General features: G+C 54.3%; 1 protein-coding gene across 1 annotated transcript in view; it reads left to right on the top strand.

The window, feature by feature from the left end:
• The first annotated feature begins 14,407 nt into the window (after positions 1-14,407).
• Positions 14,408-27,956, top strand: part of MUC4 (mucin 4, cell surface associated) — a 69,391-nt gene continuing 55,842 nt past the window's right edge. The window contains exon 1 of the mRNA XM_063806455.1: positions 14,408-14,578. Coding sequence (XP_063662525.1) covers positions 14,497-14,578 — 82 coding nt within the window. The 5' untranslated portion in view covers positions 14,408-14,496. The remainder of the gene's footprint in view (positions 14,579-27,956) is intronic.

Below are 27,956 nucleotides of genomic sequence, written 5' to 3'. Positions count from 1 at the left end.
GTGTCTACTGAAAATACAAAAATTGGCCGGGCATGGTGGCACAGGCCTGTACTCCCAGCTACTCAGAAGGCTGAGGCAGGAGAATCCCTTGAACCCGGGAGGCGGAAGTTGCAGGGAGCCTTGAGATCAGGAGTTCAAGACCATCCTGGCCAACGTGGTGAAACCCCGTCTCTACAAAAAATACAAAAAATTAGCCGGGGGTGGTGGCACACGCCTGTAATCCCAGCTACTCAGGAGGCTGAGGCAGGAGAATCGCTTGAACCTGGGAGGCAGAGGTTGCAGTGAGCTGAGATCACACCACTGCACTCCAGCCTCAGTGACAGAGTGAGACTCCGTCTCAAAAAAACAAAAAGAATTAACTCCCATATATGAGGAAGAACACTTTTTAGGCTGCTGTCAATGAACAAAAGCAAAAACAGGATTTTAAAAAGAGGGAAGGAGAAAAAGAGTAGTATGGGAAGAGTGATTTTTGTTTTTACATTTTTTTAGCCAATAGATAGGCGGGTGGCTGGGCAAGGGCCTCACTAGGCCGTCTGCCCCTGAGCTGGCTGGCCGGGGCTGCGGGAGGCCGCCCTTTCCTTCTGGATTCTCTGGGAAGTCAGGAGAGTTCAGCCGCGCCGTATGCGACCGGTGGGCTCTGTGTGAGGTCTCTCAGGGCCCCTTTCCTTGGCCACAGCCCCTTATTGAGGGGGTCCTCAGCACTCCCTCCTCAGAATGGCTCCCAGTAACTACCTCCTGGGGTTGCGACCGAACAGTATCCGTGCCAACACCTAGAAACATCGGAACATCGCAGTCACTTCTGCTGTAACTCTTGTTTCAGAAACGCTAATTTGTTCCAACATGATTGACATAGTAGGGTACAATTTGAGGTAAGTGTGAAATTTTCAATTATTTATGAGTGGTTTCATTTCGGGCCCTGTGCTGGCCACGGAGACGTGGGGAACGGGGGTAGACGGCACCCGCGGTGAAACCTAAGGCAGCGGAAAAAGCCAGCACCCTGCGCCCGTTGGCCTGGGTTTCCTCTGGGTCTCGGATGTCGGGGACAATTTTTCACTGGTTTCCCACGTTTCTGCAAGTCTCAGGAGCAGATGTGCCGACGGCCTTTTGTTCTGGACTCTCATCAAGGACGTGTATATAGTGAAAGTCTCGGCGCGCGGGGACAGTGTCTCCCTCTGGGGCAGAAGCGAGGTTTGCTCGCTGTCCAGTGTAACCAAGATAACGTCCACCCCGGGAAAGGCTGGGCAGGTTGGCTTCGCAGCTCATGAGAGACCGGCGCTTCCTAAGCACGGGGATCCTCGGCGGTGAGGCAAACCCACTGTGCCACAGAATCCACCTGGGCCTCTGCGTAGCCCCCGTGGGGTTTGGGGAGCAAAGGAAACGGGAGTGAAGAGGAAGCTCGTTCACACTGAGCAACGTGCCGCGCCGTGAGTGACAGAGTCCTTTGCCCTGGGCCAGGGTCTCTGGTCTTCTGCCAGCGTCCTTCAACCATGGCAGGCTCGCCCGTGAGCTTGCAGGCCGGTGACAGCTCAGGCCTTCCCAGACCTTCATACGAGGAGGTGTTCTCAGCTCAGGAAGTGGACAGTGAGACGATGGTGTGCAGCCTGGCCCAGGAGGGAGCTGCAGGGGAGGCGAGGCTGGGGCACTGGCACCCGTACTGGCACTGGCACTGTCTGGGGAAAAACCCGGGGCAGGAGGGCAGGAAAGGAAGCGAAGGTTTGCCTGGGTTGGAAACAGCCCCAACAACTCCCTGGCCAAGAGCCGCCTCTTCCCTGAAGAAGGAAGCCTTGGGGGCAGTCCCTGGGGCAACGGGAGGAGCGGCCTCCTCCGGGCAAGCGTGCGGGCCTTCAGGGGACCTGGGCAGGGCTTCCTGAGGGGCACGAAGGCGACCGCGAGGCCGAGGCCGGCAGGCAGGGCCTGACCCCGAGGGGAATCTCTGGGCGCCAGAGGGAAGCTGGAAGTGTCTGGCCAGGGGCCAAGGGGGCTCCTGCAGAAGCCCCCGGACGAGGACTTTCCCGTTCTGGCTCCCGCTCACCTCTCTCATTCCCCATGAACTCAAGGACCCCCATTTCAAGTAGAAAACAGCCGTCCCGAGAAAATCCCCAAACACGAGAGCCCTCTGCACAGCCCCCTCGGCACTTCCCACCCAGCACGCGAGCTGGGGGATGCTGCTCCCAAGCCGCAGGCTCTTCCGTAAGCTCTTCTGGAAACTTTCCTCCTCCCCGAGGCAGCCCCAGCGGCACTTGGACTCCAGCAGTGCCCAAAACCACACCGGGCACCTGGACTCCAGCAGTGCCCAAAACCACACAGGGCACCTGGACTCCAGCAGTGCCCAAAACCACACAGGGCACCTGGGCTCCAGCAGTGCCCAAAACCACACAGGGCACCTGGGCTCCAGCAGTGCCCAAAACCACACAGGGCACCTGGGCTCCAGCAGTGCCCAAAACCACACAGGGCACCTGGGCTCCAGCAGTGCCCAAAACCACACAGGGCACCTGGGCTCCAGCAGTGCCCAAAACCACACAGGGCACCTGGGCTCCAGCAGTGCCCAAAACCACACAGGGCACCTGGGCTCCAGCAGTGCCCAAAACCACACAGGGCACCTGGACTCCAGCAGTGCCCAAAACCACACAGTCCCGGGATTTTGATGAGTCAGCACCAACACGTGTCCCAGTGCTCACAGAACTACGCAGGTTGGCGGTTGCACAAGCGCCAAAGGGGCCCTGGCTTCACGGCTTCATTTATTCTTGTTACTACTCCCTGCATGCCTTGGCCTGGGCTGCGTCCACGGCTGCGAGGCTCCTGTCCGCCTCATGGAGGCAGGTGAGGCCAGCGCCACCCAGGCCCTGCTTTTCTGCCTTCTCCACTTGTCTTTGGCCCTCCTGGGCAGAGGAGACCGTAGTCTCAGCATGGGCCTGATGAGGCACAGCTGGGGGCTCCTGGAGCTGCCATCTACCCAGGACAACCGTCTTCCCGTGTCCCTGGGGGCTCTGCACTCTCCATGGCTCCTTAGTTCAAGGTCTGATCCGCACGCCTGGATCCAACCTGTACATTTGTTCAGCGCTCCCCTCCTGCCCTCCCCATCTCTTCCTGGCCTTCCTAACCCTCTGTAGGCATCTGATGAAAGACCATACTTCAGGTCCTGAGAAGGATAAAGTAAGTTATTGGTTTTTAAATGCATAGATCACTTATACAGAAACACAGACTCACGGATAAAAACACCTGAGTTTTAGTTTTGCCTCTTGCTTCTGCAGAGGGCTGGTGGGGAAAGAAGGAGAGGCTGTAATCAAAGAGCAAGAATTTGGGTTTTTTCCTAATACTTTATGCAAAGTACAGTGATCTTGACTCTGACGGCACAGGGGCTGGAGGTGGGGCGTCTTTCCCACACCAGGTTCCTCTGAGAGCCGGGCCTGTGGCTGAATGCCAACGTCAAGTTTCTTTGGAGAGCCGCACTCAGGCCCCTGCGCTGGTAGGGTCAGTTGGGTGAGGGCCTGCCTCTTGGCAGAGGGGCCAGAATAACTGAGGGTAGGTGGCCTAATTGTCATCATGTGACCAGGGCTTTGGGGATTGGCTGCTCCTGCGTGTTAAAGGGTGTGACACATTCAAAGACTCTCCAGGCAATAACAGCTTATGAATGTTTTTAAAGCAGTTTTTTTTTTTAAGTGAATCTTGGCCAGGCGTGGTGGTTCATGCCTGTAATCCCAGCATTTTGGGAGGCCGAGGCGGGTGGATCACTTGAGGTCAGGGGCTTGAGACCAGCCTGGCCAGCATGGTGAAACCCCGTCTCTACTGAAAATACAAAAATTACCTGGGTGTGGTGGCGCACGCCTGTAATCCCAGCTACTCAGGAGGGTGAGGCAGGAGAATCGCTTGAACCCGGGAGGCAGAGAGATCATGCACTCCAGCCTGGGCAACAGAGTGAGACTCTGTCTCAAAAAAAAAAAAAAAAAAAAAAAAAAAAGACCAGCCTGGGCAACAAAGTAAGACCCTATCTCTATAAAAAATAAAGTAAGTTTTTTTAAAAAGCGGATCTCACATGTAGATGAAGCTAATATAATAGTAACTGTGTTGTATGTAATAAATGCTATGATATAACATCACAATATATTGACTATTAGGTAATATGTATCAATTATTATAACGTAGATATTGGAGCTGACATTTAACTCCTCTCACACTGACAGATTACATCTGGGGTCTGCAGGCTTTAACAACTTGGAGAGTTGCTCTAGTGTCAGAATTTTAAGAAGCCCTCCAATCCCAGACCCCCGTCTTCTTTGCCCTTGTGTGTTATGCTCGGCAGTAGGCTGATTCGACCTCATTGCTTCTGCTTCTCAAAACTGCATTCTCACAGACTTCTCTCCCCATCTCGAAATCACAGGGCTTGAAGAAGTTACCAACTTGCCAACTGCTGCATGAAACACCTTTTACCCGCATATGAGAATCACCTTTACCCGCATATGAGAATCACCTTTACCCGCATAGGAGAAATACCTTTACCCGCATATGAGAAACACCAGCTCACCTGGCCCAGCCAGTTTCTGAGGACCCCTGAGACGACAATAGTCTCCTGAGCCCTGTGGCCAGAACCACCCCCTCACCATTCCAGAATGATTCCCTCAGCCAGAATCAGGCATTGCCACCCCATCATGTCTATGACCTGGCCCTCCACCCAGAACAACCCCAGACTCTCCTTCCAAATAGTTTGTTTCTCTTTCCATGCCCACATCTGGGGGGCGGTGGCGTGAGGACGCTAACATTTGCTGAGAATCTACGATGTACTAAGCTAATAGGAATTACGTCTAATCTCCCCACTGTGCAGACATGGAGACTGAGGCTCAGCTAGGAAGTGGCTTGCCCACAGTGACTCCAAAGCTCCTGCTCTTTCCCCCAGCACCCACTCTGCCTCCTACAGCTCAACAGTAGCCCCTCTCTCACCCTGCTCCTCCAGCACGAAACCAGGAGGGCCAGGCTAGATGTTGCCCGAAGGTTTGCCCCCTGGGCCTCGCCAGGTCCCGGCAGCTTATGCTGTCCCTGGCACCTTGGGGCCAAAGCCATCTCCGGACCCTGGAAGCTGAGATTTCATTTCAGTGACAATGTCCATGCAGGCTTATTACGCATCACCCTCTTGCCCCCTCCTCCAGCTCCAGGAAGTGTGAGTGGGAACTGGGGCCAAGGAGTGAGAACACTCCAGGTGCACCCGAGGAAGCAGTTTCAAGGGGTGTGGCTTGGTGAGAAGTCCCTTTTTCCTCTAAAGGGAGAGTCTGGCATGTGTAGGCTAAAGAGAGTATCTAGGTCGGGTTCCTGCTCACCTGGAGGGCATGCGGGGGTCACAGGCAGGTGAAGAGCAGGCGGACACACCTCTCTGTGGAATGCTTGAGGTTGAGGTGGGGTACGTTTATTTTTAGATATACTGTCCTGTCTCTCTCCCCTCTCCCACCCTTACTCCTTACCTTCTTCTCTGGTTACAGAAGGAAACGAGGGAATGTGATACCTTCCAGTCAATAGCAGGTCAACCTTTGAGAGAGTAGGGCTGAAACCACTGAGGCAGGTGTGGCCACTGCTGCCTGGGCCCTGCTTTTCTGCCCTCCTGGGCAGGGGAGGGGGTGGTCTCAGCATGGGCCTGATGAGCTACAGCTGGGGGCTCCTGGGGCTGCCATCTGCCTGGCCTCATGACCCAAGAAGTTAGATCGAGGAACAGTCAAGCTGGTCCCTTGGTCATGCCGCCTGGCTCCTGACTCAGTGGTGACAAGAGCCGAGATTTGGGGGATTTCCAGAGCCAGCCCAGGGTGATGTGGGCACACCTGCTGGTCTTCCCAAATAGGTCATCATTCGGCAAGAATCTTCTATTGTCATGACCCATACACCTACCCTGCCCCAAATTTTCTTCAAGGAGGTTGTACTGGGGTGAGTACGTGTCCCCCAAAATTCATGTCACTCAGAATGTGACCTTATTTGGAAATAGGGTCTTTGCAGAGGTTATTAGTTAAGTTAAACTGAGGTCATGCCGAATTGAGGCAGAGCCTAATCCAGTGACTGGTGTCCTTATGAGAAGAGGAAACAGAGACACATGCACAGGGGAGAAGATGGCCACACAACACGATGGAGGCAGAGGCTGGAGGGACACAGCTGCCAGCCTGGGAATGCGGAGAATGGCCAGCCACCCCTGGAAACCAGGAGAGAGGCCAGGAGGGCTCCACCTAAGAACCTCTGGAGAGAGTGTGGTTTTGCCCACGCCTTGATTTTGGACTCCTGGGTTCCAAACTGTAAAAGAATAAATTCCTGTTTGTTTGAAGCCACCAAGTTTGTGAGCACTAAGGCAGAGGCCTTCCTGGATGGCCCTCACTGAGGCTTGTCTGTTGCCCGGCACACAGTCATGCCCAGGGCCACAGACCCTGTTGCTAAATGATCCTCTCTCCATGTTTAGATTCCACTAGCTCGTGACCCTGTGAGCGTGTGGGCCCGGCACACAGGGCCACGTGGTAATGTGTCAGTCGCATTGCCAGGCTGCTCCTCTGCCTGCATTCTGTCTCCCCTGCACACCGGGGAGCAGAGCTCACCAGACCCCTCTTCTGTCCCCTGGCCAGCTTCAGCTGGTGGCTCCTCTCCCCAGGGAGCAAGGGGAACAAGGAACAAGTCTCACTTTCCAGCCTGATGGACTAATCTCACTGCCTTCTTTCTCTGTTCAAATTTTGTCTGGATCACTTTCTTTAGGATAGTCACTAGGCTAAGCATAGTGTCCAGTATCAAAATGAGAAGCCTGGCAGTTGGTCCTGGATCATGGCTGGGAGCTCACCCAGGAGAGAGCTGGGATGGGAAGGGGGTCTCCACCTTTTCCCCACCCACCTGCAGAGTCTTTAATCCACCCATCATTTTTAGGCTTCCGGAGTAATTATCCTATTTATTTTATTTTATTTTTTCAAGACGGAGTTTCGCTCTTGTTGCCCAGACTGGAGTGCAGTGGTATGATCTCAGCTCACTGCAACCTCCGCCTCCCAGGTTCAAGTGATTCTCCTCCCTCAGCCTCCCAAGTAGCTGGGACTACAGGTGCCCACCACCAACATTTCTACTAAGTTTGTATTTTTAGTAGAGATGGGGTTTCTCCATGTTTGTCAGGCTGGTCTTGAACTCCCGACCTCAGGTGATCTGCCCGCCTCGGCCTCCCAAAGTGCTGGGATTACAGGCGTGAGCCACAGCGCCTGGCCCCATTGTTGGCTCTGCTTCCGCCATTAGACCATCAACATTAAAAGGGTTAATTGACCACAAGTGTCCAAAAAAGTGCCGACATCCTGGACAGAGCAAGCTCATGTTCATGGACTTCTGACTGTAGAAGGAAGGTCAGAGCCGCTGATCAGAACACACCAGCTCTGCTTCCAGGTTCAGGAAATGATCCTGGACACAGAAGTCACTTTGGGTACAAAGCCTCTGATCCGGGCATTACCTGTAACAGGGACGCCGTGAATAACCCAGTGTCCAAGTTAGTTCAGTTATGGTGGTAGCCAATGCAGTATCACGTGGCCTTCAGAAATGTGTGAATGGAGTTTTATAATAATTGGGGAGACTTTTAGGTTTAAAGCTAGGTCATGGCCTGGCGCAGTGGCTCACGCCTGTAATCCCAGCACTTTGGGAGGCTGAGGCGGGTGGATCACAAGGTCAGGAGTTTGGGACTAGCCTGACCAACATGGTGAAACCCCGTCTCTACTGAAAATACAAAAATTAGCCAGGCATGGGGGCACGAGCCTATAATCCCAGCTACTCGGGAGGCTGAGGCAGGAGAATGGCATGAACCCAGGAGGCGGAGGTTGCAGTGAGCCGAGATCGCACCACTGCACTCCAGCCTGGGTGACAGAACGAGACTCTGTCTCAAAATAAATAAATAAATAATAAAAATAAATAAATAAATAAGTAAATAAATAAAGTTAGGTGGTAAAGAGGAGATCAAACTATATCTAGGATATGATAGATTTAAACTATGGGTATGAGCTGTGTATGAGAAACAAGCCGGAAATCTCTCAACGCATTAATAGGGTTGTTCCTGGGTGCTGAAACATTGATGATGTTTTTCTTCTCTCTACTTTTAAATATTTTCATATCTCTGTGGACAGTGTGCATTACTTTATAATGAAAAAAGAAACCCAGTAAACTTTATTTTAAAAGATGGCTTTCGGCCTGGGTTGGGCTTTCTGTCAGAACCCCGCATTGGAGAGCTTTGTGGGCCCACCCTCATTCAGTCCCCATGGTGGCCGCATGTATGTGTCCCCTGTGGCAGACATTCCGCCTGGGAGCAGCGGTGTAACTGGGAGCCAGGAGCGTGCAAAGACAACCAAACAGACGTGGACGCTCGGCAGCAAGACAGAGAGGGCGCTGGAAACCCGGGCTCCGGGACACACCTGCCACTCACCGGCTGCGCCAGCGAGGACCTCCCTTCTCTCTGGGCCCACACCTCCTCCACGGTAGAATGAGGGCTTCGGACGACATGGTCACCAGGGTCTCTTCCAGTTTTAAAATTATGTTAAGATCCTCTTATTCTTTCAAGCTTTACAAAGGGAAGCCCCACAAAAGGACACAGGTGGCAAATCCGGGGACCTGGATGCTGGGTCACCGACTTCATGTTCTTGCTGACTTCCTGGCCTCGGTTTTCTTCTCCTTAAGGCTGGGTGAATGGAATGAGTTGAGATCCCTGGACCTCCAGGCCCTCCTGTGCCCCGGGGTGGCCCTGCTTCACGGGGATGCCGGTAAGAAGACGTTGCGTGCGTAGAAATCATGCCCTGCTCCACCACAGAGGTGAGATGAGACAGGAAATGAGCTAATTGGCGTGAGAATGCTTGGCACTTTTAGGGAAAGGAGAAACCGAATCCCAAGAGAATGACAGTGGCCTTTGTGTGACCCTAGTACTAGGGCCCCTGCTTTCGCTGTGGCCTCGGATAGAGACCACACACAGCAGGTGCCCGGCCCCCCAGCCCTCCCGCCTCCCTGCTTTCGCCATGGCCTCAGATAGAGACCACATACAGCAGGTGCCCGGGCCCCCAGCCCACCCACCTCCCTGCTTTCACCATGGCCTCGGATAGAGACCACATACAGCAGGTGCCCAGCCCCCCCAGCCCACCCGCCTCCCTGCTTTCGCCATGGCCTCGGATAGAGACCACACACAGCAGGTGCCCGGGCCCCCAGCCTGCCCGCCTCCCTGCTTTCGCCATGGCCTCGGATAGAGACCACATACAGCAGGTGCCCGCCCCCCCAGCCTGCCCGCCTCCCTGCTTTCGCCATGGCCTCGGATAGAGACCACATACAGCAGGTGCCGGGGCCTCCAGCCCGCCCGCCTCCCTGCTGAACCATGGAATAAGGAGCTGCAGAGGAGGAAAGATTTTGGAGTCGTGCTGACCTGGGTCTGAATCCCAGCTCGGAGGGCCTGCTTCCACATCTGTACGTGGGCATCCTCTTTTACGTGAGTGTCTCAGGTCGGGTCCTCCCAGAAGCAAATGCTGAGTTGGTGGAAGGAATGTGAAGGCTATAGGGGAGTGGCACCTGCTTAAGGAGAAGGAGGCCGGGCTGGGCAGGAGGATGTGGCACCTGGTAAGGAGAAGGGCGGAGGCCAGGCTGGGCAGGAGGATGTGGCACCTCGTAAGGAGAAGGGCGGAGGCCAGGCTGGGCAGGAGGATGTGGCACCTGGTAAGGAGAAGGGCAGAGGCCAGGCTGAGCAGGAGGATGTGGCACCTGGTAAGGAGAAGGGCGGAGGCCAGGCTGGGCAGGAGGATGTGGCACCTGGTAAGGAGAAGGGCGGAGGCCAGGCTGGGCAGGAGGATGTGGCACCTCGTAAGGAGAAGGGCGGAGGCCAGGCTGGGCAGGAGGATGTGGCACCTGGTAAGGAGAAGGAGGCCGGGCTGGGCAGGAGGATGTGGCACCTGTGTAAGGAGAAGGAGGCCGGGCTGGGCAGGAGGATGTGGCACCTGCGTAAGGAGAAGGAGGCCGGGCCGGGCAGGAGGATGTGGCACAGCTGACACAGCCACAAAGCTCCTGCCCACGGGACGCTCTGAGGGGCAGACCGCCTGTTGGCGGAGTCTTGTGGGGTGGAAATGGTGAGGTCACTGTGATGCCACTTTGCTTAGTCATCGGCCACAGGGTCACCTGGAGAAGAGCATGAGCTCAGCATAAAAGCAAGGCCCACCCTGCAGGGGCCAGCAGCTGGGGGCTGTCCACTAACCACTATCCTTGCAGCTGGACAGCGAGGCCCCTCCAAAAGGCTGTCTCCACCTGCCAGTGGGAAAGGACCCGGAGCGAAGGATGTCATGGGCGCTCAGCCCAGGTGATTGCCCTTCTTTTGCTTTGGAGCCAGGCAGAACAGAGCTCAAATTCCAGCTTTGGGACAGTGTGTGGCCCAGAAGGCTGTAACTGCGGAGTTAGCACTCTCCAGTTTCCCTAGATGGCCCGACCTGGCCGGTGACTCGGGGATGATGAGGCTCCTGCAGCCTCAGCGTGCTCACGTGAGAGGTGGGGCAGCGCTTTGTACTTCACGGGGCCATGGGGACAGGCTCAGGGCCTGGCACTCTAGTGACCGGCTTCATGCTGGGTCACTGACTAGGAAATCCACACACCTTTTTAGTCCAGACTGAGTAGGTAAATCAGACTTAATAAACATCCAGCTTCCTGCTCGAGCTCAGCCTAGTTGTCCTAAGTCTGACAAGATTGAACTTTATTCACAGCACGAGGCATAAATGGTATAAAGGTAAGCAATTTTAGGGGACCCAAAAAACTAGGGACTCCTACTTGGGTAGCTTAGAAGGGGAATCTCTCTTGAAGATCCTGGCTTTGCTGCCTCAAACCCAGCTGTCTCTTCAAGCCAAGTCTGGGAGAATCTCATGATCTTATCCTTGCTCCAATTTACTTACACCCCACATCCACACTAAGCTCTTCCTGCCTGCCGTGGAATATTAACTTACACCTGACTTCAGACTCCTGCCCCTATGCAAACCCAGCAGTATGCGGGCCTAGGAGGTTTTTCGGCCACAAGGAACTAGAGAAGCCACTCATTTTGTCCCCTCTCATTCACCCCATTCTGTCCCCATCGGATGCCTTGGGAGGAGAGAAGGAAGGACAAATGGGTGTCCCGTGACCCAACCCAGATGAAGACAGAGCCATTTATCACAGAGACCCAGATGCATCCTAACTCTGGAAAATGGGCATATTGAGGGGAGCTGGAAAGCAGAAGGGAAACGGGCGGGGGCAGGGAAGAGGTGAACAGGAGTGCGCACGCCCAGTTCTCCAGGATCTCACGCTCCTAATCAGGATCCTGTAAGACTCAAAGGGGACGCAGGAAAGACCTGGGCCTGGAAATTCACTTCCGGACTCCTCCTGTATCCTGGCTGGCCTCGTTTGTGTCTCCCTCCAGGGATGATGCCCGGATGGAAGGAGGAGCCACGTTCCTCCACAGGTGTCCTCACAACAGGTGTCCTCACAACAAGTGTCCTCACAACAGGTGTCCTAACACTCCCGCAGCCCCTCAGCATCTACAGGCTCACTCCCACCCTACAACCTTTCAGATAGGTGTTATCCCCATTTTACAGGTGAACGAGGAAAACAGCTCGAAGAGGCTGTGACTTTGTGGCGACGCGGTGGCAGAGCTGGGATCAAGCCCAGGTTTGTAACGCCCTCCTGGAGTCTCGGCCGTCACAGCAGCTTCCAGAGAGCGCTGTGTGCCTCTGGCCTGGTCTCACCTGGATGCTCCTTTCTCCTCTAGAGATGGAAAACTGTTGTCCTGAAAACTGTTGTCACCAAACAAAACCTGTGGAAAGGTAATGGGGGGACCCACGAGCAAGAGCTGACAGAAAAATGACCACGGGCCGGGTGCAGTGGCTCACGCCTGTAATCCCAGCACTTTGGGAGGCCAAGGCGGGCGGATCATCTGAGGTCAGGGGTTCGAGACCAACCTGGCCAACGTGGTGAAACCTCGTCCCTACTAAAAATACAAAAAAAATTAGCCGGGCGTGGTGGCAGGTGCCTGTAGTCCCAGCTACTAGGGAGGCTGAGGCAGGGGAATGGCGTGAACCCGGGAGGCGGAGCTTGCAGTGAGCTGAGATGGTGCCACTGCACTCCAGCCTGGGCGACAGAGCAAGACTGTCTCAAAAAAAAAAAAAAAAAAGTGCAAAATGATCACGAAGGCCAAGCTGGGCCTTGGTGTCTGCGAATTCACTGCAGTAGGTCCCTCCTGCTGCCCCGTCCAGGCGCCCACAGGATGCTCCACATGACTCTTTACCTTTATGATTTTCTTACCTCCAGGAAAGAACAGGGTCAGCTCGTCCACCCAGAGCTGGAGGGACTGTTGGGGGACCACGCCACCCCCCCACGGTATCCGCATTATTATGGCGTGGCCCAGGCTTTGGCCTGGGGCCATGAACAGACTTTCAGCTTCTAGAAGCAAGTGGTCACAGGGCCTCCGTGACCCTCGGAGACGGCGCCACAGCGTCGGCTGCCTACTCCTTGCTGGACAAGGCTGGCTCTGCTTGGGAATGCAGAAACCCTGAGTCCTTGTCCTGGGCCCCACAGTGTCTGAGCATCGAAGGTCCCTGCTCTGGGACGAGTCACCCCACAGACACCCCACATTCAGGAGTCAAGTCTTGAGGAATCAGAAGCAGAGATTCACACTGTGGCAAAGAGGGGAGCGGAGGTAACCCCGTTTTCCTTTGCAGAGAGCTACACCAACTGCCCTCTTCGTCTTTACAACCCTGCTTGGGGTCCCTGTCCCTCCTCGCTTGTGCCTGTGAGTTCCAAGAGGTGGAACTGGGGTGAGCAGAGCCCCCAGGTCTCCAGGAGCAGCTCCACCTCCTCACAGGTTACAGTCGCTCCCTCCTACCGAGGTTCCGCCTTCAACCCACTGCCCATGCCAGCTCCCTCAGGCCAGTCTCCCAGACTGTCCCGGGCTCCCTGCACCCTGACTTCAGCTCCCTGCCTTGGAAAGAAGAAGTCCACCATCTGGTGAAGGTCTGCCACGCATCTGGGGTCTGCCACGCGTCTGCACTGAGGGTCTGCCACGAGTCTGCACTGAGGGTCTGCCATGCGTCTGCCCTGAGGGTCTGCCATGTGTCTGGGGTCTGCCACACATCTGGGGTCTGCCACGTGTCTACACTGAGGGTCTGCCATGCATCTGGGGTCTGCCACGCGTCTGCACTGAGGGTCTGCCACGAGCCTGCACTGAGGGTCTGCCATGCGTCTGCCCTGAGGGTCTGCCATGTGTCTGGAGTCTGCCATGCATCTGGGGTCTGCCACGTGTCTGCACTGAGGTTCTGCCATGCGTCTGGAGTCTGCCATGCGTCTGCCCTGAGGGTCTGCCATGTGTCTGGGGTCTGCCACGCATCTGGGGTCTGCCACGTGTCTACACTGAGGGTCTGCCATGCATCTGGGGTCTGCCACGCGTCTGCACTGAGGGTCTGCCATGCGTCTGGGGTCTGCCACGCATCTGGGGTCTGCCACGCGTCTGCACTGAGGGTCTGCCATGCGTCTGGGGTCTGCCACGCGTCTGCACTGAGGGTCTGCCATGCGTCTGGGGTCTGCCACGCATCTGGGGTCTGCCACGCGTCTGCACTGAGGGCCTGCCATGCGTCTGGGGTCTGCCACGCGTCTGCACTGAGGGTCTGCCATGCGTCTGGGGTCTGCCACGCATCTGGGGTCTGCCACGCGTCTGCACTGAGGGTCTGCCATGCGTCTGGGGTCTGCCACGCGTCTGCACTGAGGGTCTGTCATGCGTCTGGGGTCTGCCACGCATCTGGGGTCTGCCACGCATCTGCACTGAGGGTCTGCCATGTGTCTGGGGTCTGCCACGCGTCTGCACTGAGGGTCTGCCATGCGTCTGGGGTCTGCCATGCGTCTGGGGTCTGCCACGCGTCTGGGGTCTGCCACGCGTCTGCACTGAGCAGATATTCTAAGTACACCACCCCTTTCCAAAAGACGGCATACAGTGCATTTCTGTTCCTGCCCCTCACCCACATGGTTCCCCGCTTCCCAATTCCTTGGGGTCTGCTTAAGTCTCACTCTCTTTCCCCCATTCATACAGCCCCAAGGTTGCTCCCTCTGGGGCCCTTTTTTCCCCATTCTTCCCAGCAGCCCAAAGCTCTGGTGGGACAGGGGCAGCCCCTGGGGAGGGAGGAGAGGACCCAGGAACCCAGCTAGGAGGGTGGCCCACCCATTTCCAGTGTGACCTGTTCCCATTCCCCCATGTCTCCTCCCATCCCTCCCGCCACTCAGCTCAGGCTGATGAGAAGCAGAGCAATGGGTGTATCGGTGTTTTCTTTCCTGGTGGAGTAGTGGGGTGGGGCTGAGGAGAGAAAAGGGTGATTAGCGTGGGGCCCCGCCCTCTTTTGTCCTCTTCCCAGGTTCCCTGGCCCCTTCGGAGAAACGCACTTGGTTCGGGCCAGCCGCCTGAGGGGACGGGCTCACGTCTGCTCCTCACACTGCAGCTGCTGGGCCGTGGAGCTTCCCCAGGGAGCCAGGGGGACTTTTGCCGCAGCCATGAAGGGGGCACGCTGGAGGAGGGTCCCCTGGGTGTCCCTGAGCTGCCTGTGTCTCTGCCTCCTTCCGCATGTGGTCCCAGGTAAGTGATGGAGACAGCAGATGAGGCTGGCTGCGGGGAGCACTTGGAGGAGGTGGGAGCTGTCAGAGAAAGAGAGGTCCGGGGAGACAGAGAGAGAGAGAGAGAATAGGGGAAAGGGAGACAGCGAAGAGGAAGAGAAGGGCGAGAAAAAGAGGGAGAGAGAAAGGAGAAAGAGATGAATGGGACAACATGGGGGGAAGGTGGAGAGAGACCCAGAGAGAGAAAGAAGAGTGGAGGCCGAGCGCGGTGGCTCCCGCCTGTAATCCCGGCACTTTCGGAGGCCGAGGCAGGAGATCACCTGAGGTCAGGAGTTCGAGACCAGCCTGGCCGACATGGTGAAACCCCGTCTCTACTAAATATACAAAAATTAGCCGGTCGTGGTGGGCCGCACCTGCAATTCCAGCTATTCAGGAGTCTGAGGCAGGAGAATCACTTGAACCTGGGAGGTGGAGGTTGCAGTGAGCCAAGATCGCGCCACTGCACTCCAGCCTGGGAGAGAGAGCGAGACTCTGTCTCAAAACAAATAAATAAATAAATAAATATAAAATAAAATAAAAAATAAGAAGAGGAGAAAAGTGGGGAAGAGGAGGCATGAACTGGCAGATACGGGACAAGATCTGAGGGGAAAGGCAGAGGGAGAATGCTCGAAAGAGAGAGAAAAGAGGACAGAGGGCCAGAGAGCAGCCCGGCGATGTCCGGAAGGGTCCATGGTGAGAGCCCAGGCTTACTCGCAGAGAGAAAGACAGGCAGAGCCAGAGCAAGAGGAACAGAGTCAAGGAGAAAGATGTACACCCTTGTGTACAGAGCTGGGGGTAGAGGGGATGCCAGGAAAGCTGGGTGATGGAGACGGAAGAAAACTCACGTAAAGCCGCAGGATGAGAGGACGAGACAGGTGAGAGGCAGACAAACTGAGGACCCTGGGAATGGAGAGAGGAGAAGATCAGGAGACAGCAGCAAGCAAGGGAAGCAACCAGGGGGAGAGGGGCAGGCCGGCCGGGAGGGTGGTGCGGAGGAGGCGGCAAGGGCGCAGAGGGCCGGGAGGTGCTGGCCGTGGGCTTCTTACCTCTGAGCTTGGGTTTAAAAGCCTCCATTTGGGTCACGGCCTTGCCTGGGGCTCGTAGCCCTGGCATTGGCCTTGGCCTCCTCCGTGTACAGAGCTGGGAGGGGAGGGATGCCAGGCCTGTGGGAGATGTTCCCTTGGAGGCCCCTGTCCTCTTCCCCACACTTTCCAGGCTGTCCCTCTGGCTTCAGGACCAAGTTTTATTCTGTGTTTCTGGGTGTCTGAGTCTTTGGGGGAGAGTCTGGGGTCCAGAGTTCAAGCTGGGGTTCGAGTCTCAGCTCCTGCCCTGCCTCTCAGCAGGCTAGGAACATTCGCCGAGGGAAAATATTTCTTGGGCGCATTTTTGAGGCGCTTCCTGGGAGTGAGTCAGAAGGTGAATGCCGTTTAAAGGCTGCAAGAGAAACCATGCTGGTGAAGTGGACCCTTCCACCTCGGAATGTTTCAGGACTAGGCTGAGGGCAAAGGAAACTGCCACCACCTCCCTACACCTCCCTACCCTCCAGCACCGCCACCCCACCCTGGCCACACAACCCTGCTCGAGTGCTCATCCCACCGTGAGGACGTGGAGGCCGGAAGGAGCCGCCACACGGCCCTGCCCTGCAGATGTGGTTGAAGGGGTCTCCACGGGAATCATGACTCCCAGAGCGAGGCTGGGGCTTGGGGCGCCGGGGAGGCAGCTTGGATTTAGGAGCCCCAGTGCCAAGTCTTTGCCATGAACTGTTCTGGCCCCTGTGACCAGGCCCTGCCCCGTGTCTCCCCAGGGCCCCGGTCCCCTGTGTAAAAGGCAGTGGTGAACGGCTGGACCTCCTGACGCCCAAGTTCTTGAGTTTCAAAATCTGTGATTTAAAGCTGAGCCCAAATGTGCTGGGTACCAGCTGGACACTCAGCTCCACGTGGAGCCAGGAAGTGGGGTCTGTGGAGAGGAGCGCAGAGGGGCAAGACCTGGAGTGGGTGTGGAAAAGCACGGGGGCGTGACCCGGAGAAGGAGTGAAGGACTGTTGGTGTGCAAGGGCGTCTCCGTGACGACCGGAAGAAGCTAGGCATGTCCTGGAGCGCTGAGTCCTTTGCGTCGCTAAGGGGACCAAGTGGAGCTGGGCCAGGAGAGGAGATGGTCGTGGCTGGGAGATGGCACCCACACATCTGACCAGGCATGACCAGGGCCTTGGCAGGAAAAGCAGTCACCAAGGGCGGGCGGGCAGCCCCCACCCCCACAGGGCAGCTGCTGGAGGACTGGCAGCCAGCCAGCCCCGTTCCTTTTGGCTCCCTGAGGGGGCTTACAGATGACCTGCCTATACTTGAGTCTAGGGTCTGTTTGCACACTTGCCGGCAGGACCCTCACCCAGGCTGGGTCACACTGAAGCCCCAGGCCAGAGGAAAAACCCAGGGTTTCCACAAAGGAGCCGCCGCAATGAGGGTTTCCTTAAGGAACAGCCCTGGCTCTCAAGGGTTAAAGGATAAGGCACAGCAGACAGAGGTGGGCTAGACAAGGACAGATGGAAATTTGGTGTCTACTGGTCGCCCCAGGCAGGAATGACTCAGAAGGAAGCCTGGCCGTCCTGGTTCCATGCCACAGGGAAAGGCAACTGGGTCGAAATAGGCCTTGGTCTCCAGCACTATCAGTGACCCCGGGGAGGTGACAGGCTGGAGCAAGTGCAGGGCAGGCAGGGAAGGGGACGCCGGCCACAGCGCACCCCGCGGGGAAGGGTCTCTATGGGCCCCTCCTCGTAGAACCCCCGGTCTCTCTGTCAGTCTGGGACAGGCCACCTCAACTTGCCACCGAGGACACCAAAACTCTCCACAGACCCCTCTGCCTCTCTGGGAAACCCCACTGTGCTCCAGGACACTCAAAAGGAAAGGATCCCTGGACAAGAGGTCCTGCCAGGAAAATCAGCCAAATTTTGGCCAACGACCAGCAAGGTGCACAGGGAAGAGCAGGGGCTGAAACTCAGAGGTCCAGCATCAGCGACGCCCTTGGCAGCCCAGGGAACACAGGCAACGCCTTTTGGCTCCAGAGTCTTAGGCTCTTCATCGGCAAACTGAGCCCAGGGGGAAGGGGCTACTACGTAGGGTTGTCATGAGGATGAAACGAGACAGCATCTGGTGTAAAGTAGAAAAGGCATAAAGGGCCGGGCGCGGTGGCTCACGCTGTAATCCCAGCACTTTCGGAGGCCCAGGTGGGTGGATCACCTGAGGTCAGGAGTTCAAGACCAGCCTGGCCAACTCCGTCTCCACTAAAAATAAAAAATTTTGCCGGGCGTGGTGGCGAGCGCCTGTAATTCCAGCTACTCGGGAGGCTGAGGCAGGAGAATGGCGTGAACCTGGGAGGCAGAGGTTGCAGTGAGCCGAAATGGCAGCACTCTAGCTTGGGTGACAGAGCAAGACTCTGTCTAAAAAAAAAAGAAAAGCCATAAAGATGTGTTTGAGAAAGAGGCCTGGGAAGACGGGGGAAGGAGGGTGATTGAACCCGGAATGGCACTTGTGTCGGCCCAGGGTCATCTCCCTTCATCTAAGGATCCTCGTGCCTCTAAAAAGCCACCCTGTGCTTCCTGTGGGTTTGCAAGGGCTGGCTTGGTGTATTCAGAATGTGGCTTGTTGCATGAACGGACCCCGAGGGCCATGGCCCTAGAGCAGGGGCTCGCTCCAGCGGACAGCTCTGCCTCACCGCTCCCTGCCTGTGAGTCCCGCCACGCCCTTGGTTTCTGGGCTCAGCCGTGGAGGCAGAGGCTGGCCTGGCAGTGCTTGACACGCAAGTGATTTGTGTCTTCATTGCTAAGGACAAGAGGCAATGAGAGGACAAGAAGTGGTTGGCCTTTTGTATGCTCAACGGGTGGTTTTGCTACACTGTGTCTTTTCTCTGATTTCACGGTGCTGTTAAATGCTTAAATATGCACATCGTGTAGCTCACAGAGCCACTTCTCTGAAGGCCAGGACAGAGACCTTATAGGCTCTCTCTCCCCCTAGTTTCAGCCTTTTACCTTAAATATACGTCTTTCTTTCTGCTAGGCTGAGTTCATGCCCCAGCATGTTCTGAGAAATTGAGTCAAAATAACTGAGTCTGTTGGCACCTCATAGACGATTTCTTCATAGACGGTTTTTTTTGTTGTTGCTGTTGTTGCTGGTTTTTTGGGTTTGTTTGTTTGTTTTTTGAGACAGAGTTTCTCTCTGTCCCCCAGGCTGCAGTGCAGTGGTGTGATCTCAGCTCACTGCAGCCTCCGCCTCCCGGGTTCAAGAGATTCTCCTGCCACAGCCTCCCGAGTAGCTGGGATTACAGACGCCCAACACCACAGCAGCTAATGTTTGTATTTTTAGTAGAGATGGGGTTTCACCATGTTGGCCAGGCTGGTCTTGAACTCCTGACCTCAGGTGAGCCGCTCGCCTCGGCTCCCAAAGTGCTGGGATTATAGACGTGAGCTACTGTGCCTGGCCCTACTTCATAGAGGTTTAAATGCCTTTTCACCCTTTTCCTGGAGACTCTGAAGAAGTCTCAGGAACTGGGCATTTGTGTTGCACATGAGGCCTTGCAATGGCGGCCCTGCTTGGAGGAAGGGCACTGGCCTGGGTTGCCGGCAGCTCCACTCCCCGTATGTGTGTTTAGGGACCACAGAGGACAGACATCGACTCTCTGTAGAGATGCCGCCCCACCCAGGTTGCAGTTTAGGTTCCAAAAGTCCAGTGGCCAGTGGATTTTGGGGGAATTTGGAATAAGAAACAGCCTAGACTTTGGAGTTGTTCATTCACTTGCAGAATTTCTACTCATGCCAGCTGCTCTGGACAGGAAGATGAATGCGTCACAGTTCCTGCTTTTCAAAGCTCTCTAAGTTAAGTGACTTGTTTAAGATCATAGAACCCATAAGTGAGGCAGCTGGGACTAGAACCCAGGTCTCCTGACTCACTGCAGCACACAGCCTTTCGGCAATCTCCAAACCAGCCCAACCCACCGATGGAGGGAAGAACAGAAGCATTCACACGCCCTGCTGAGACAGCCATTCATTCATTCATTCATTCATTCATTTGTTAATTAAACCACCATTTAGGAAACGCCTGCCTTAAGTTCCTGACATTGTTCTAGGACACAGCACTGGATGCACACAGTGAAGAGTGAAACAGACGTGGCCCAGTCTCTTGGCACTAAAATCTTGGTGCAGACAGACATCAAATAATTACAGAAATGTTCTCAACTGTACATGTGGTAAATGCAGTGTGGAAAAGTACAGGGTGTCCTGAGAGCTGCATTTCGAATGGCCAGAGAGTAGGGGAGGTGCATCTGACTGACAAGTCAGGAAGGGCCCTGTGAGGAACCGCTGTGCGGGGAGCTGAGGCCTGAGGCTGAGGACAGCCAGGTGGAGAAGGTGCCAGGCCTGAGCAGGCAGAGGCGGAGCTCATGGAGAGGCAGGAAAGAGCTTGGCCCCTTGGAGGACTTGAAAGAGAAGGCAGGTGTTAGATCGCGCAGGGCTTTGCAAGCTGTGGAATAGATTATGAATTTTATGTTATTTTATTTATTTATATTTTTGAGACAGAGTCTCACTGTGTCACCCAGGCTGAAGTGCTGTGGCGTTATCTCGGCTCACTGCAACCTTTGCCTCCAGGGTTCAAGGGATTCTTGTGCCTCAGCCCCCCGAGTAGCTGGGATCACAGGCACATGCCACCATGCTCTGCTGATTTTTGTATTTTTAGTAGAAATGGGGTTTTGCCATGTTGGTCAGGCTAGTCTCAAACTCCTGACCTCAAGTAATCTGCTTACCTTGGCCTCCCAAAGTGCTGGGATTACCAGTGTGAGCCACTGCGCCCGGCCCAGATTATGGATTTTGAGTAATTAAAATGACAGACAAGGCCTGGCACAGTGGCTCATGCCTGTCATCCCAGCACTCTGGGAAGCTGAAGCGGGCAGATCACTTGAGGTCAGGAGTTCGAGACCAGCCTGGCCAACATGGCAAAACCCTCTCTCTACTAAAAATACAAAAATTAGCAGGGGATGGTGGTGGGCACCTGTAATCCCAGCTACTCAGGAGGCTGAGGCAGGAGAAGCGCTTGATTCCAACTGGGATCACAGGCACACACCACCACACCAGGACAGCCCGAGGCTAACCACTGTGGAGAGGTAGCCAGGCTCCTGAGGACAGCGCTAGGCTAGGAGGATGTGCCTGCCCCAGTGGGAGCCAGGAGAGATGGGTGGCAACACCAAGATGGTGGAGACTGGAGATGGCACCTCCGAGAAGGAGGCGTTGGGGAAAAGAGAGTTGAGCTGGCCGGCGTGCTGTGCTGTGCTCACAGCCGGATTTTGGTGCTTCTTGCTTTGGTGCTGGAGCTTCTGCGGCGATCACCAGAGTGGCTGGGTGCTGCCACACCAGATGCTGACAGAAATGAGGTCAAATGACCGGTGGTGGGATCCATGGGTTGGGGTGTGACTTTGGCGGGGATCGTTGGAAAGAACAGGTAAAGTTCTCGCCTTGGAGTCCACTGTGAAGGGACTTGAACCTGGGAGGTGGAGGTTACAGTGAGCTGAGATCGCACCACTGCACTCCTGCCTGGGCGACAGAGCGAGACTCCATCTCAAAAAAAAAAAAAAAGATAAAGATAAAGAAACAGGCAACGTCACCCTCTCTCCAGCCTCGGCTGAAGGCAACAAAGGCCACAGGGCCTGGGATGCAGGAGCCCCTGTATTCCACAGATGTGTATGAAGTCACTGCTGTATGCCAGGTCTCGTCTCAGGCGCTGGAGATCGCAGGAGCCCCTGTATTCCACAGATGTGTATGAAGTCACTGCTGTATGCCAAGTCTCGTTTCAGGCTCTGGAGATCACAAGAGGTCAGTTATTCCAAAGGTATCTTGAGTTAGTGTCTTTCCTCATCTTGAATTCTAGGGAAGTACCCAGTGGACACAACCCTGGTCACAGTTGATTCTGGGCTGATACACAAATAGCATTAGCTCCCTGCCAAAGGCGGTGGGGCCAGCGGTTCAGTGTCTGCACGTCTTCCGGGCTGCCTGCTGCCTGTGTGGGAGTGAATGTTCTCCTCAAGGCCATCCTTACCGTTGGGCACTTCCCTTGGGCTTACACTGCCCTGCCCGAGGCAGCCTGGCAAGGGGCCCCACCCGTCAGGAAGTAATTCCCCTCCAGGAAAGTGAAACACTGTGGTGATACGGCTTATGGGTTCCTCACCTCCAGTTCCAGGAAAAACCCAAGACAAACAGACCAGATGCTAGGAATAAGCCTCAACCCACAGCACTTAGAAAGCCGCAGGCTTTGTGTGTCTTCAGGGAGTGGCTTCACCCTTCTTGGAATCTGTCTTCTGCCATCGTCACTCATACTGCTGCCACTCCTTCTCCCGAGGCAACAGCACACCTGTCACCTCGGCACACCTGTGGAGTCACCAGAGGGGCCATCTGGGGAAAACGATGCCTACTGCCAGTCGGCCTTCACATCCTGGAGCCCTAACAGACGTGAGGCAGCTGTGGGCCGTCTCCCACCTGACGTGGTTCAAGGAGAGAAAAGAACTACCTTGATGGGAGATCTCTGGCTGACGTGATGGCAGAGGCTTGACGGAGCCTTCGAGGACTCAGATGTGGGGAACGTCTCTACCTCAGTGCCAGCGCCAGTGCCCTCCTCGTCCCTGGATGGAGCCTCATCCTCTGAGAGAATGTCTTGAAAACTATCCGTTTTACTCAATGACACACGTGTGTCTTCTCACAGTGATCTTGTCACCTTAAGGTGTCAACAGCCTTCACACTCACTCTGACATCATCCCAGAAAAGAGACACCAGGAACATTGCAAAAACACCCCAGTGTCACAGCGTCCACCCCGAGAATGTGCCTGGCTCGGCCTCAGGCTCAGAGCCCTCTGCATGTGGCAGTCCAAGAACTTGGGGCAGGTCAGTGACCATTTCTCCATCTTTGCCTCAGCTCTCCATCCACTCGGTGGCAGTCCCAGAGCTGAGCAGCTCGCAGCTTCTGAGCAATGGCTCTTACCCCGAGCCCCCGGCCCTGCTACTTCCAAGGCATATAATATCACTCGGTCTCTTCAAATCTCAATTTCCCTGCCTGTGAAATGGGGCCGCTGAATCTCGATTTCCCCGCCTGTGAAATGGGGCCGCTATTAACAAGATAAGCTATAAAGCACCACACAAACATGAGCTGTGAACATTTGTATTATTCATAGAGTCATAACGTGTCTACGAGAGAAGTAAAAAGAAGCCCCACCTCCCTGGTCTGTTCATCACAAGTCAGCTGACCCTCAGTCACTCGACCCAACGCCGATGCGGAGGCTCTCGCTGCTTGCAGAGAGTTTATATTATATCAAACGGATAGTTTAATTCATAAGGTCTGGTAGGAAGAACGTGAATTTATTAACCAAAACTAGTAAAGGGGAAGCAGCCAGATTTCTACTTAAAGTAGCTGCTTTAATTTTCAGAGGGGAAAGCCTGGGTTTCCAAAGTAAAGCCTTGATAAGGAAGGCACGCAAGAATCGGGCTGAGTCCTGTGTCCGCATGTCTTGTTCTGGTGGCTCTTCTGGGTCCCAGTCCGTCCGGACCTCTGGCTGACATTATTTTAACAAGAGCTGTCTTGAAGTAATTTCTGGGATTTTGCAGCTGGATTTTCAGATGTGGTTTGTCTCTTTCAAGGTTTTAGCCCCTGCAACTTTTAGGAAGACACATAATTCGATCCTCGCACGCAGAGAAATGGAAGGGAGTATATACAGATGGTGAGATAAATGGAAGGGAGTATATACAGACAGTAAGAAAAGGGAGGGAGTGTATACAGACGACAAGAAAAGGGAGGGAGTGTGTACAGACGGTGAGAAGAGGGAGGGAGTGTGTACAGACGACAAGAAAAGGGAGGGAGTGTGTACAGACGGTGAGAAGAGGGAGGGAGTGTGTACAGACGACAAGAAAAGGGAGGGAGTGTGTACAGACGGTGAGAAGAGGGAGGGAGTGTGAAGTCTATTTTTAGGCTGAGGAAAACGGCCTTTGCAGTTGCCTCAAGGTTGTATTTGGAAACCCAAGAGAAAGGGGAAAACATGTTTAAAATGCATTTTGAAGTTAAGCTGCCGGCTACAAAACTGAACAATGTCTCCCGCAGAAACGAGAAATCCCTTGGCGTGGCCATTTCTTATTATAGAAGCCGCCCTGCCATGCACACAGACGCGCTGGAAGTATCTTTCCTCAGTCACAACCAGACGAAGGTCATTCTTGCCCAGTGGCCTTCCTCTGAGGATTCTGGTTTCTGGCATCCGTGTCACAATGGCAATGCCAGTCACCAGTCTCTGACCACTAGACCCACGCCCCCGGGACCTATGCAGACACCCAGGACCAATGCCAGTCACCAGTCTGTGACCCCAGGACCTACCAGACACCTTCCAGGGCAGGCAGGGCAGGCCATTTTCCAAAGCAATTCGAGCTAAGGAGACAGCAGCAGCAACCCTCCCTCCTGGCCCTCAGAGCTGAGGATCAACCCACAGGGGTGTGGTGGAGGCTGAGAGCAGGGGTGCGGAACCCGAGTCAGCAGGGGCAGTGAGGAGGCTGCCGCAGTAGTCAAAGCGACGGGAAGGATGTGGCAAAGCAAACAAGAGGACGCGATGGGGTGAACACTTGGGAGGAGGATCAACGAGTACTGACTAGGACACTGGGGACAAGGAAGAGAAAGAAATCCAGACGACCCACAGCTTTCTGGGCTGGATGTCTGGGGGACTGTTGTTAGCATGAACAGAAGGAAGGAAGAAAGCTTGGAAGGACAGATTGACCTGGACCTGCTGCATTGCATGAGCTAGGCAGGAAATCCCTGGGAGGGTGAGGCCAGCATATGGGTGGGAAGTCAGGGAGAAGTACAGATTTGTCAGGCCTGAGAGTAGACTCAGGGTGGCCAGAGAGGGAGGGGCAGCAGGAGAGGGAAAGGGCTGGAGACATGTCATCTGGGCGCGGAGCGGGGGAGAGAGGTGGCAAGGGGAGTGGAGTGGAGGGCCCGGGAACGTGGACGGTGGAGCACGACCCGTCAGCTTCAATGAGGGTGAGGCTGGGTGGTGGCACGGGGCCGCCGGCCAGGGAGAGCACGTGGAGGGGGACGCGCAATACACATCTGTCAGATTCATGAATGAATGAATGGATGGGGCCGAACTGACGAGACGCGTGAGGACTGGAGAAAATCGTTTTTGCTGTTGGGAAGGAGATTCTGGTAGCTCTGAGGAAAACGGCTTGAGCGAAGTGAGTGAGGTGGGGGCAGAGCGAGCAGTGCGTGGTAAAGAAGAGGCGGCAGGGATAGCCCGGCTTTCACGCTGCTGGAGGGACGAGGAGGACACAGACGGATGACAGACTTGTTTTAGGCCAACAGACACCTAAACATGCTCACAGGCAGGAGAGAAGGAGAAAGGCAGAAAGAATGTCGGAGACACAGAGGCAGAGCAGTGAGCCATCCCGGCAGGAGGGAGCCACAGGGCCCCGGGGAGGGTGCGGAGAAGGCTCTGGGCATTGAAGGAGATGAAGGGCACGGCTTTGGTCCTTTCAGTGAAGTAGAAAATGGAGCGTCACAGGGAGAGAAGAGAGAGGAGAGACCTGTTTCTCTCCAATATCAACTCTTTACGCGCAAATCTCCCAGCTCTCTGCTTCGGAAGTTTATGCGTTTGGCCAGAGTGAGAACAGTAAGTTTCGGTTGTCTGACAATCTGACGGAATCTGAAGGGCCTGACTGGCATCCTGGTGAGAGTCAAGGTCAGTTCATTCTGGCCAACATTTGAGCAGCAAGAACAAGGCTATGAATATTTTTTAGAATAAAACTTGATCAAGCCTTCAAATTTCTCTGCCTTATAACTTCAGCGAGATGGTTTTGGCTTACAAACATTGTTAAGAGTGGATACTATCATTTTATTTTAAGGGCAGTGTTTCTGAACATGGGGTCCACGGGCCACCTACATCAGAATCACTCTGGACATGTGTTAAAATGCTGATGCACCCTCTGCCTTTTGAGAACCACTTTTTTTTTTTTTTTTCAGAGAAGGGGTCTTGAGCTATTGCCCAGGCTGGTCTCAAACTCCTGGCCTCAAGGAATCCTCCCGCCTCTGCCTGTCCGTGCTGGGATTTTAGGCATGAGCTACCATGCCCAGCTGAGAACCATTTTCTTACCAAAAATCATTCTCCATAGTCTCTCCATCCACTAGGATTTCTTTCTTTTTCTTCTTTGTAAAGATAGGTCATACTTGAACACAGGATTTCTTACCTACAAATAACCTACTCAAGCTTAGTAGATTGAGTTATCTGCAAATTGTTTTCCTAAACAGCTGAATAATCAATCTATTGCAGGAGTGGCTTCAGAGGTATTGTTTAAATGATGGTGAAAGACAAATGCAATAACTGTAGTTTTGTCGTAATGAACGCTAATCTCTTCCTCCTCACAAGCCCAACAGATTGAGAGATTTTGACAGCGCCTTCTCCCCTAGACAATAAAACTATGTCCTCCACATGCAGTGACTCACTTGCCCTCCTATTTGCGGCAGCAGGAAACTCTAATCAACTTGGCTCAAGATGAGCAAGTTCTCTAAATAAAGATTTAAAAGGAGGACTACCAGGACACAGCCCTGTTTAGCAAGACTTTTTTTTTTTTTGAGATGGAGTCCCGCTCTGTCGCCCAGGCTGAAGTGCAGTGGCGCGATCTCGGCTCACTGCAACCTCCACCTCCCAGGTTTGAGAGATTCTCCTGCCTCAGCCTCCTGAGTAGCTGGGATTACAGGTGCACACCACCATGCCTGGTTAATTTTTGTATTTTTAGTAGAGATGGGGTTTCATCATGTTGGCCAGGCTGGTCTTGAACTCCTGACCTCAAATGATCCACCCACTTCGACCTCCCAAACTGCTGGGATTACAGGTGTGAGGCACCTCACCTGGCCGATTTTCAGTCGATGCTGTGAAGCAAAGAGCAGCAGGTGAGGGATGGGGCCTGTCCTGGATCATGCCCCTTTGTTCACAGGCTAGGGATATGGGGAAACAGGCACGCTCTTGCACACTGCCAACAGGTCTGTAAATTGGCATAAGCTTTCTGCAAAGAAATTTGGCAGTCTGTATTAATAACATGAAAAATTTTATAACAGCATAAACCAGCAATTCCACTGATAGAAATTTATGTTAAGGAGATGAGCTGAAATAATGTAAACAAAACATCATACACGAAGATAGTCATCAGGGCTTTATTTAAAATAAGCAATACATTGGAAATACCCTAATTGTCTAACAATAAGTTAACAATATGAGCTTTCTCTATGATGGCTTATTATTTAGTGTTTAGGCCAGGTGCGGTGGCTCACGCCTGTAATCCCAGCACTTTGGGAGGTTGAGGTGAGTGGATCACCTGAGGTCAAGAGTTTGAGACCAGCCTGGCCAACATGGTGAAACCCAGTCTCCAGTAAAAATACAAAAAATTAGCCTGGCATGGTGGCACATGCCTGTAATCCCAGCTACTTGGGAGGCTGAAGCAGGAGAATCACGGAGGCGGAGGTTGCAGTGGGCCGAAATCGTGCCGTTGCACTCCAGCCTGGGCAACAAGAGTGAAACTCCATCTGGAAAAAAAAATGTTTAAAGGCTATGTCCAATGTTCCATAAGGGCAGGGACACACACACACACACACACACAGTGTCACACACACACACAGTGTCACACATACATACTAGCAACACACAGAACGGGCATAAAGTAAGATGTATTAAGGAGAAATTGTGAGCAGGGAGCAGTGGAGTCCACATGACCCCCGAGCTCTCATTGCACAGAGAGGTGGGTACGGTGGACACACAGCAGGATGTGGTACAGGAGAGAGACCTGCTCCTGTTTAACAGAAAATGGGAAGGGTAACAACCCTTCCAGTTGGGGGAGTGGCTTTGTTAGGAAGGAGGCCACCAGAGCTCAGCAGGGGGAGTTTTTATACAGCACCCTAGATTTTACTATGGAGCTGAGCTCTCCCAGTCCCCCTGAGCCAGCTCTTGTAGGACTCCAAAAGGGGGAAGCAAGGAACTGCCATCCAAGACATAAAAGATGTGCGTCTTCTCAGGCTATGTTTATGAAGCTAGTATCTTGAAGAAATGCTTATATCAGGTATGGCTAAAAAGGCAGGATACAAAATTATGTATACAGAATAAGTTAAACTGTACGTATATATTTTTTAATTTTTAATTTTTTTTTTTTTTTTGAGACAGAGTCTCACTCTGTCGCCCAGGCGGGAGTGCAGTGGTGCAATCTCGGCTCACTGCAAGCTCCACCTCCCGGGTTCACGCCATTCTCCTGCCTCAGCCTCCCGAGTAGCTGGGACTACAGGCACCCGCCACCACGCCCGGCTAATTTTTTTGTATTT

This window comes from Pan troglodytes, chromosome 2, assembly GCF_028858775.2.
Source record: "Pan troglodytes isolate AG18354 chromosome 2, NHGRI_mPanTro3-v2.0_pri, whole genome shotgun sequence".
Classification (NCBI taxonomy): Eukaryota; Metazoa; Chordata; class Mammalia; order Primates; family Hominidae; genus Pan; species Pan troglodytes.
The sequence above is the reverse complement of the archived record's forward strand: the minus strand, read 5'-3'. Positions and strand labels throughout refer to the sequence as shown.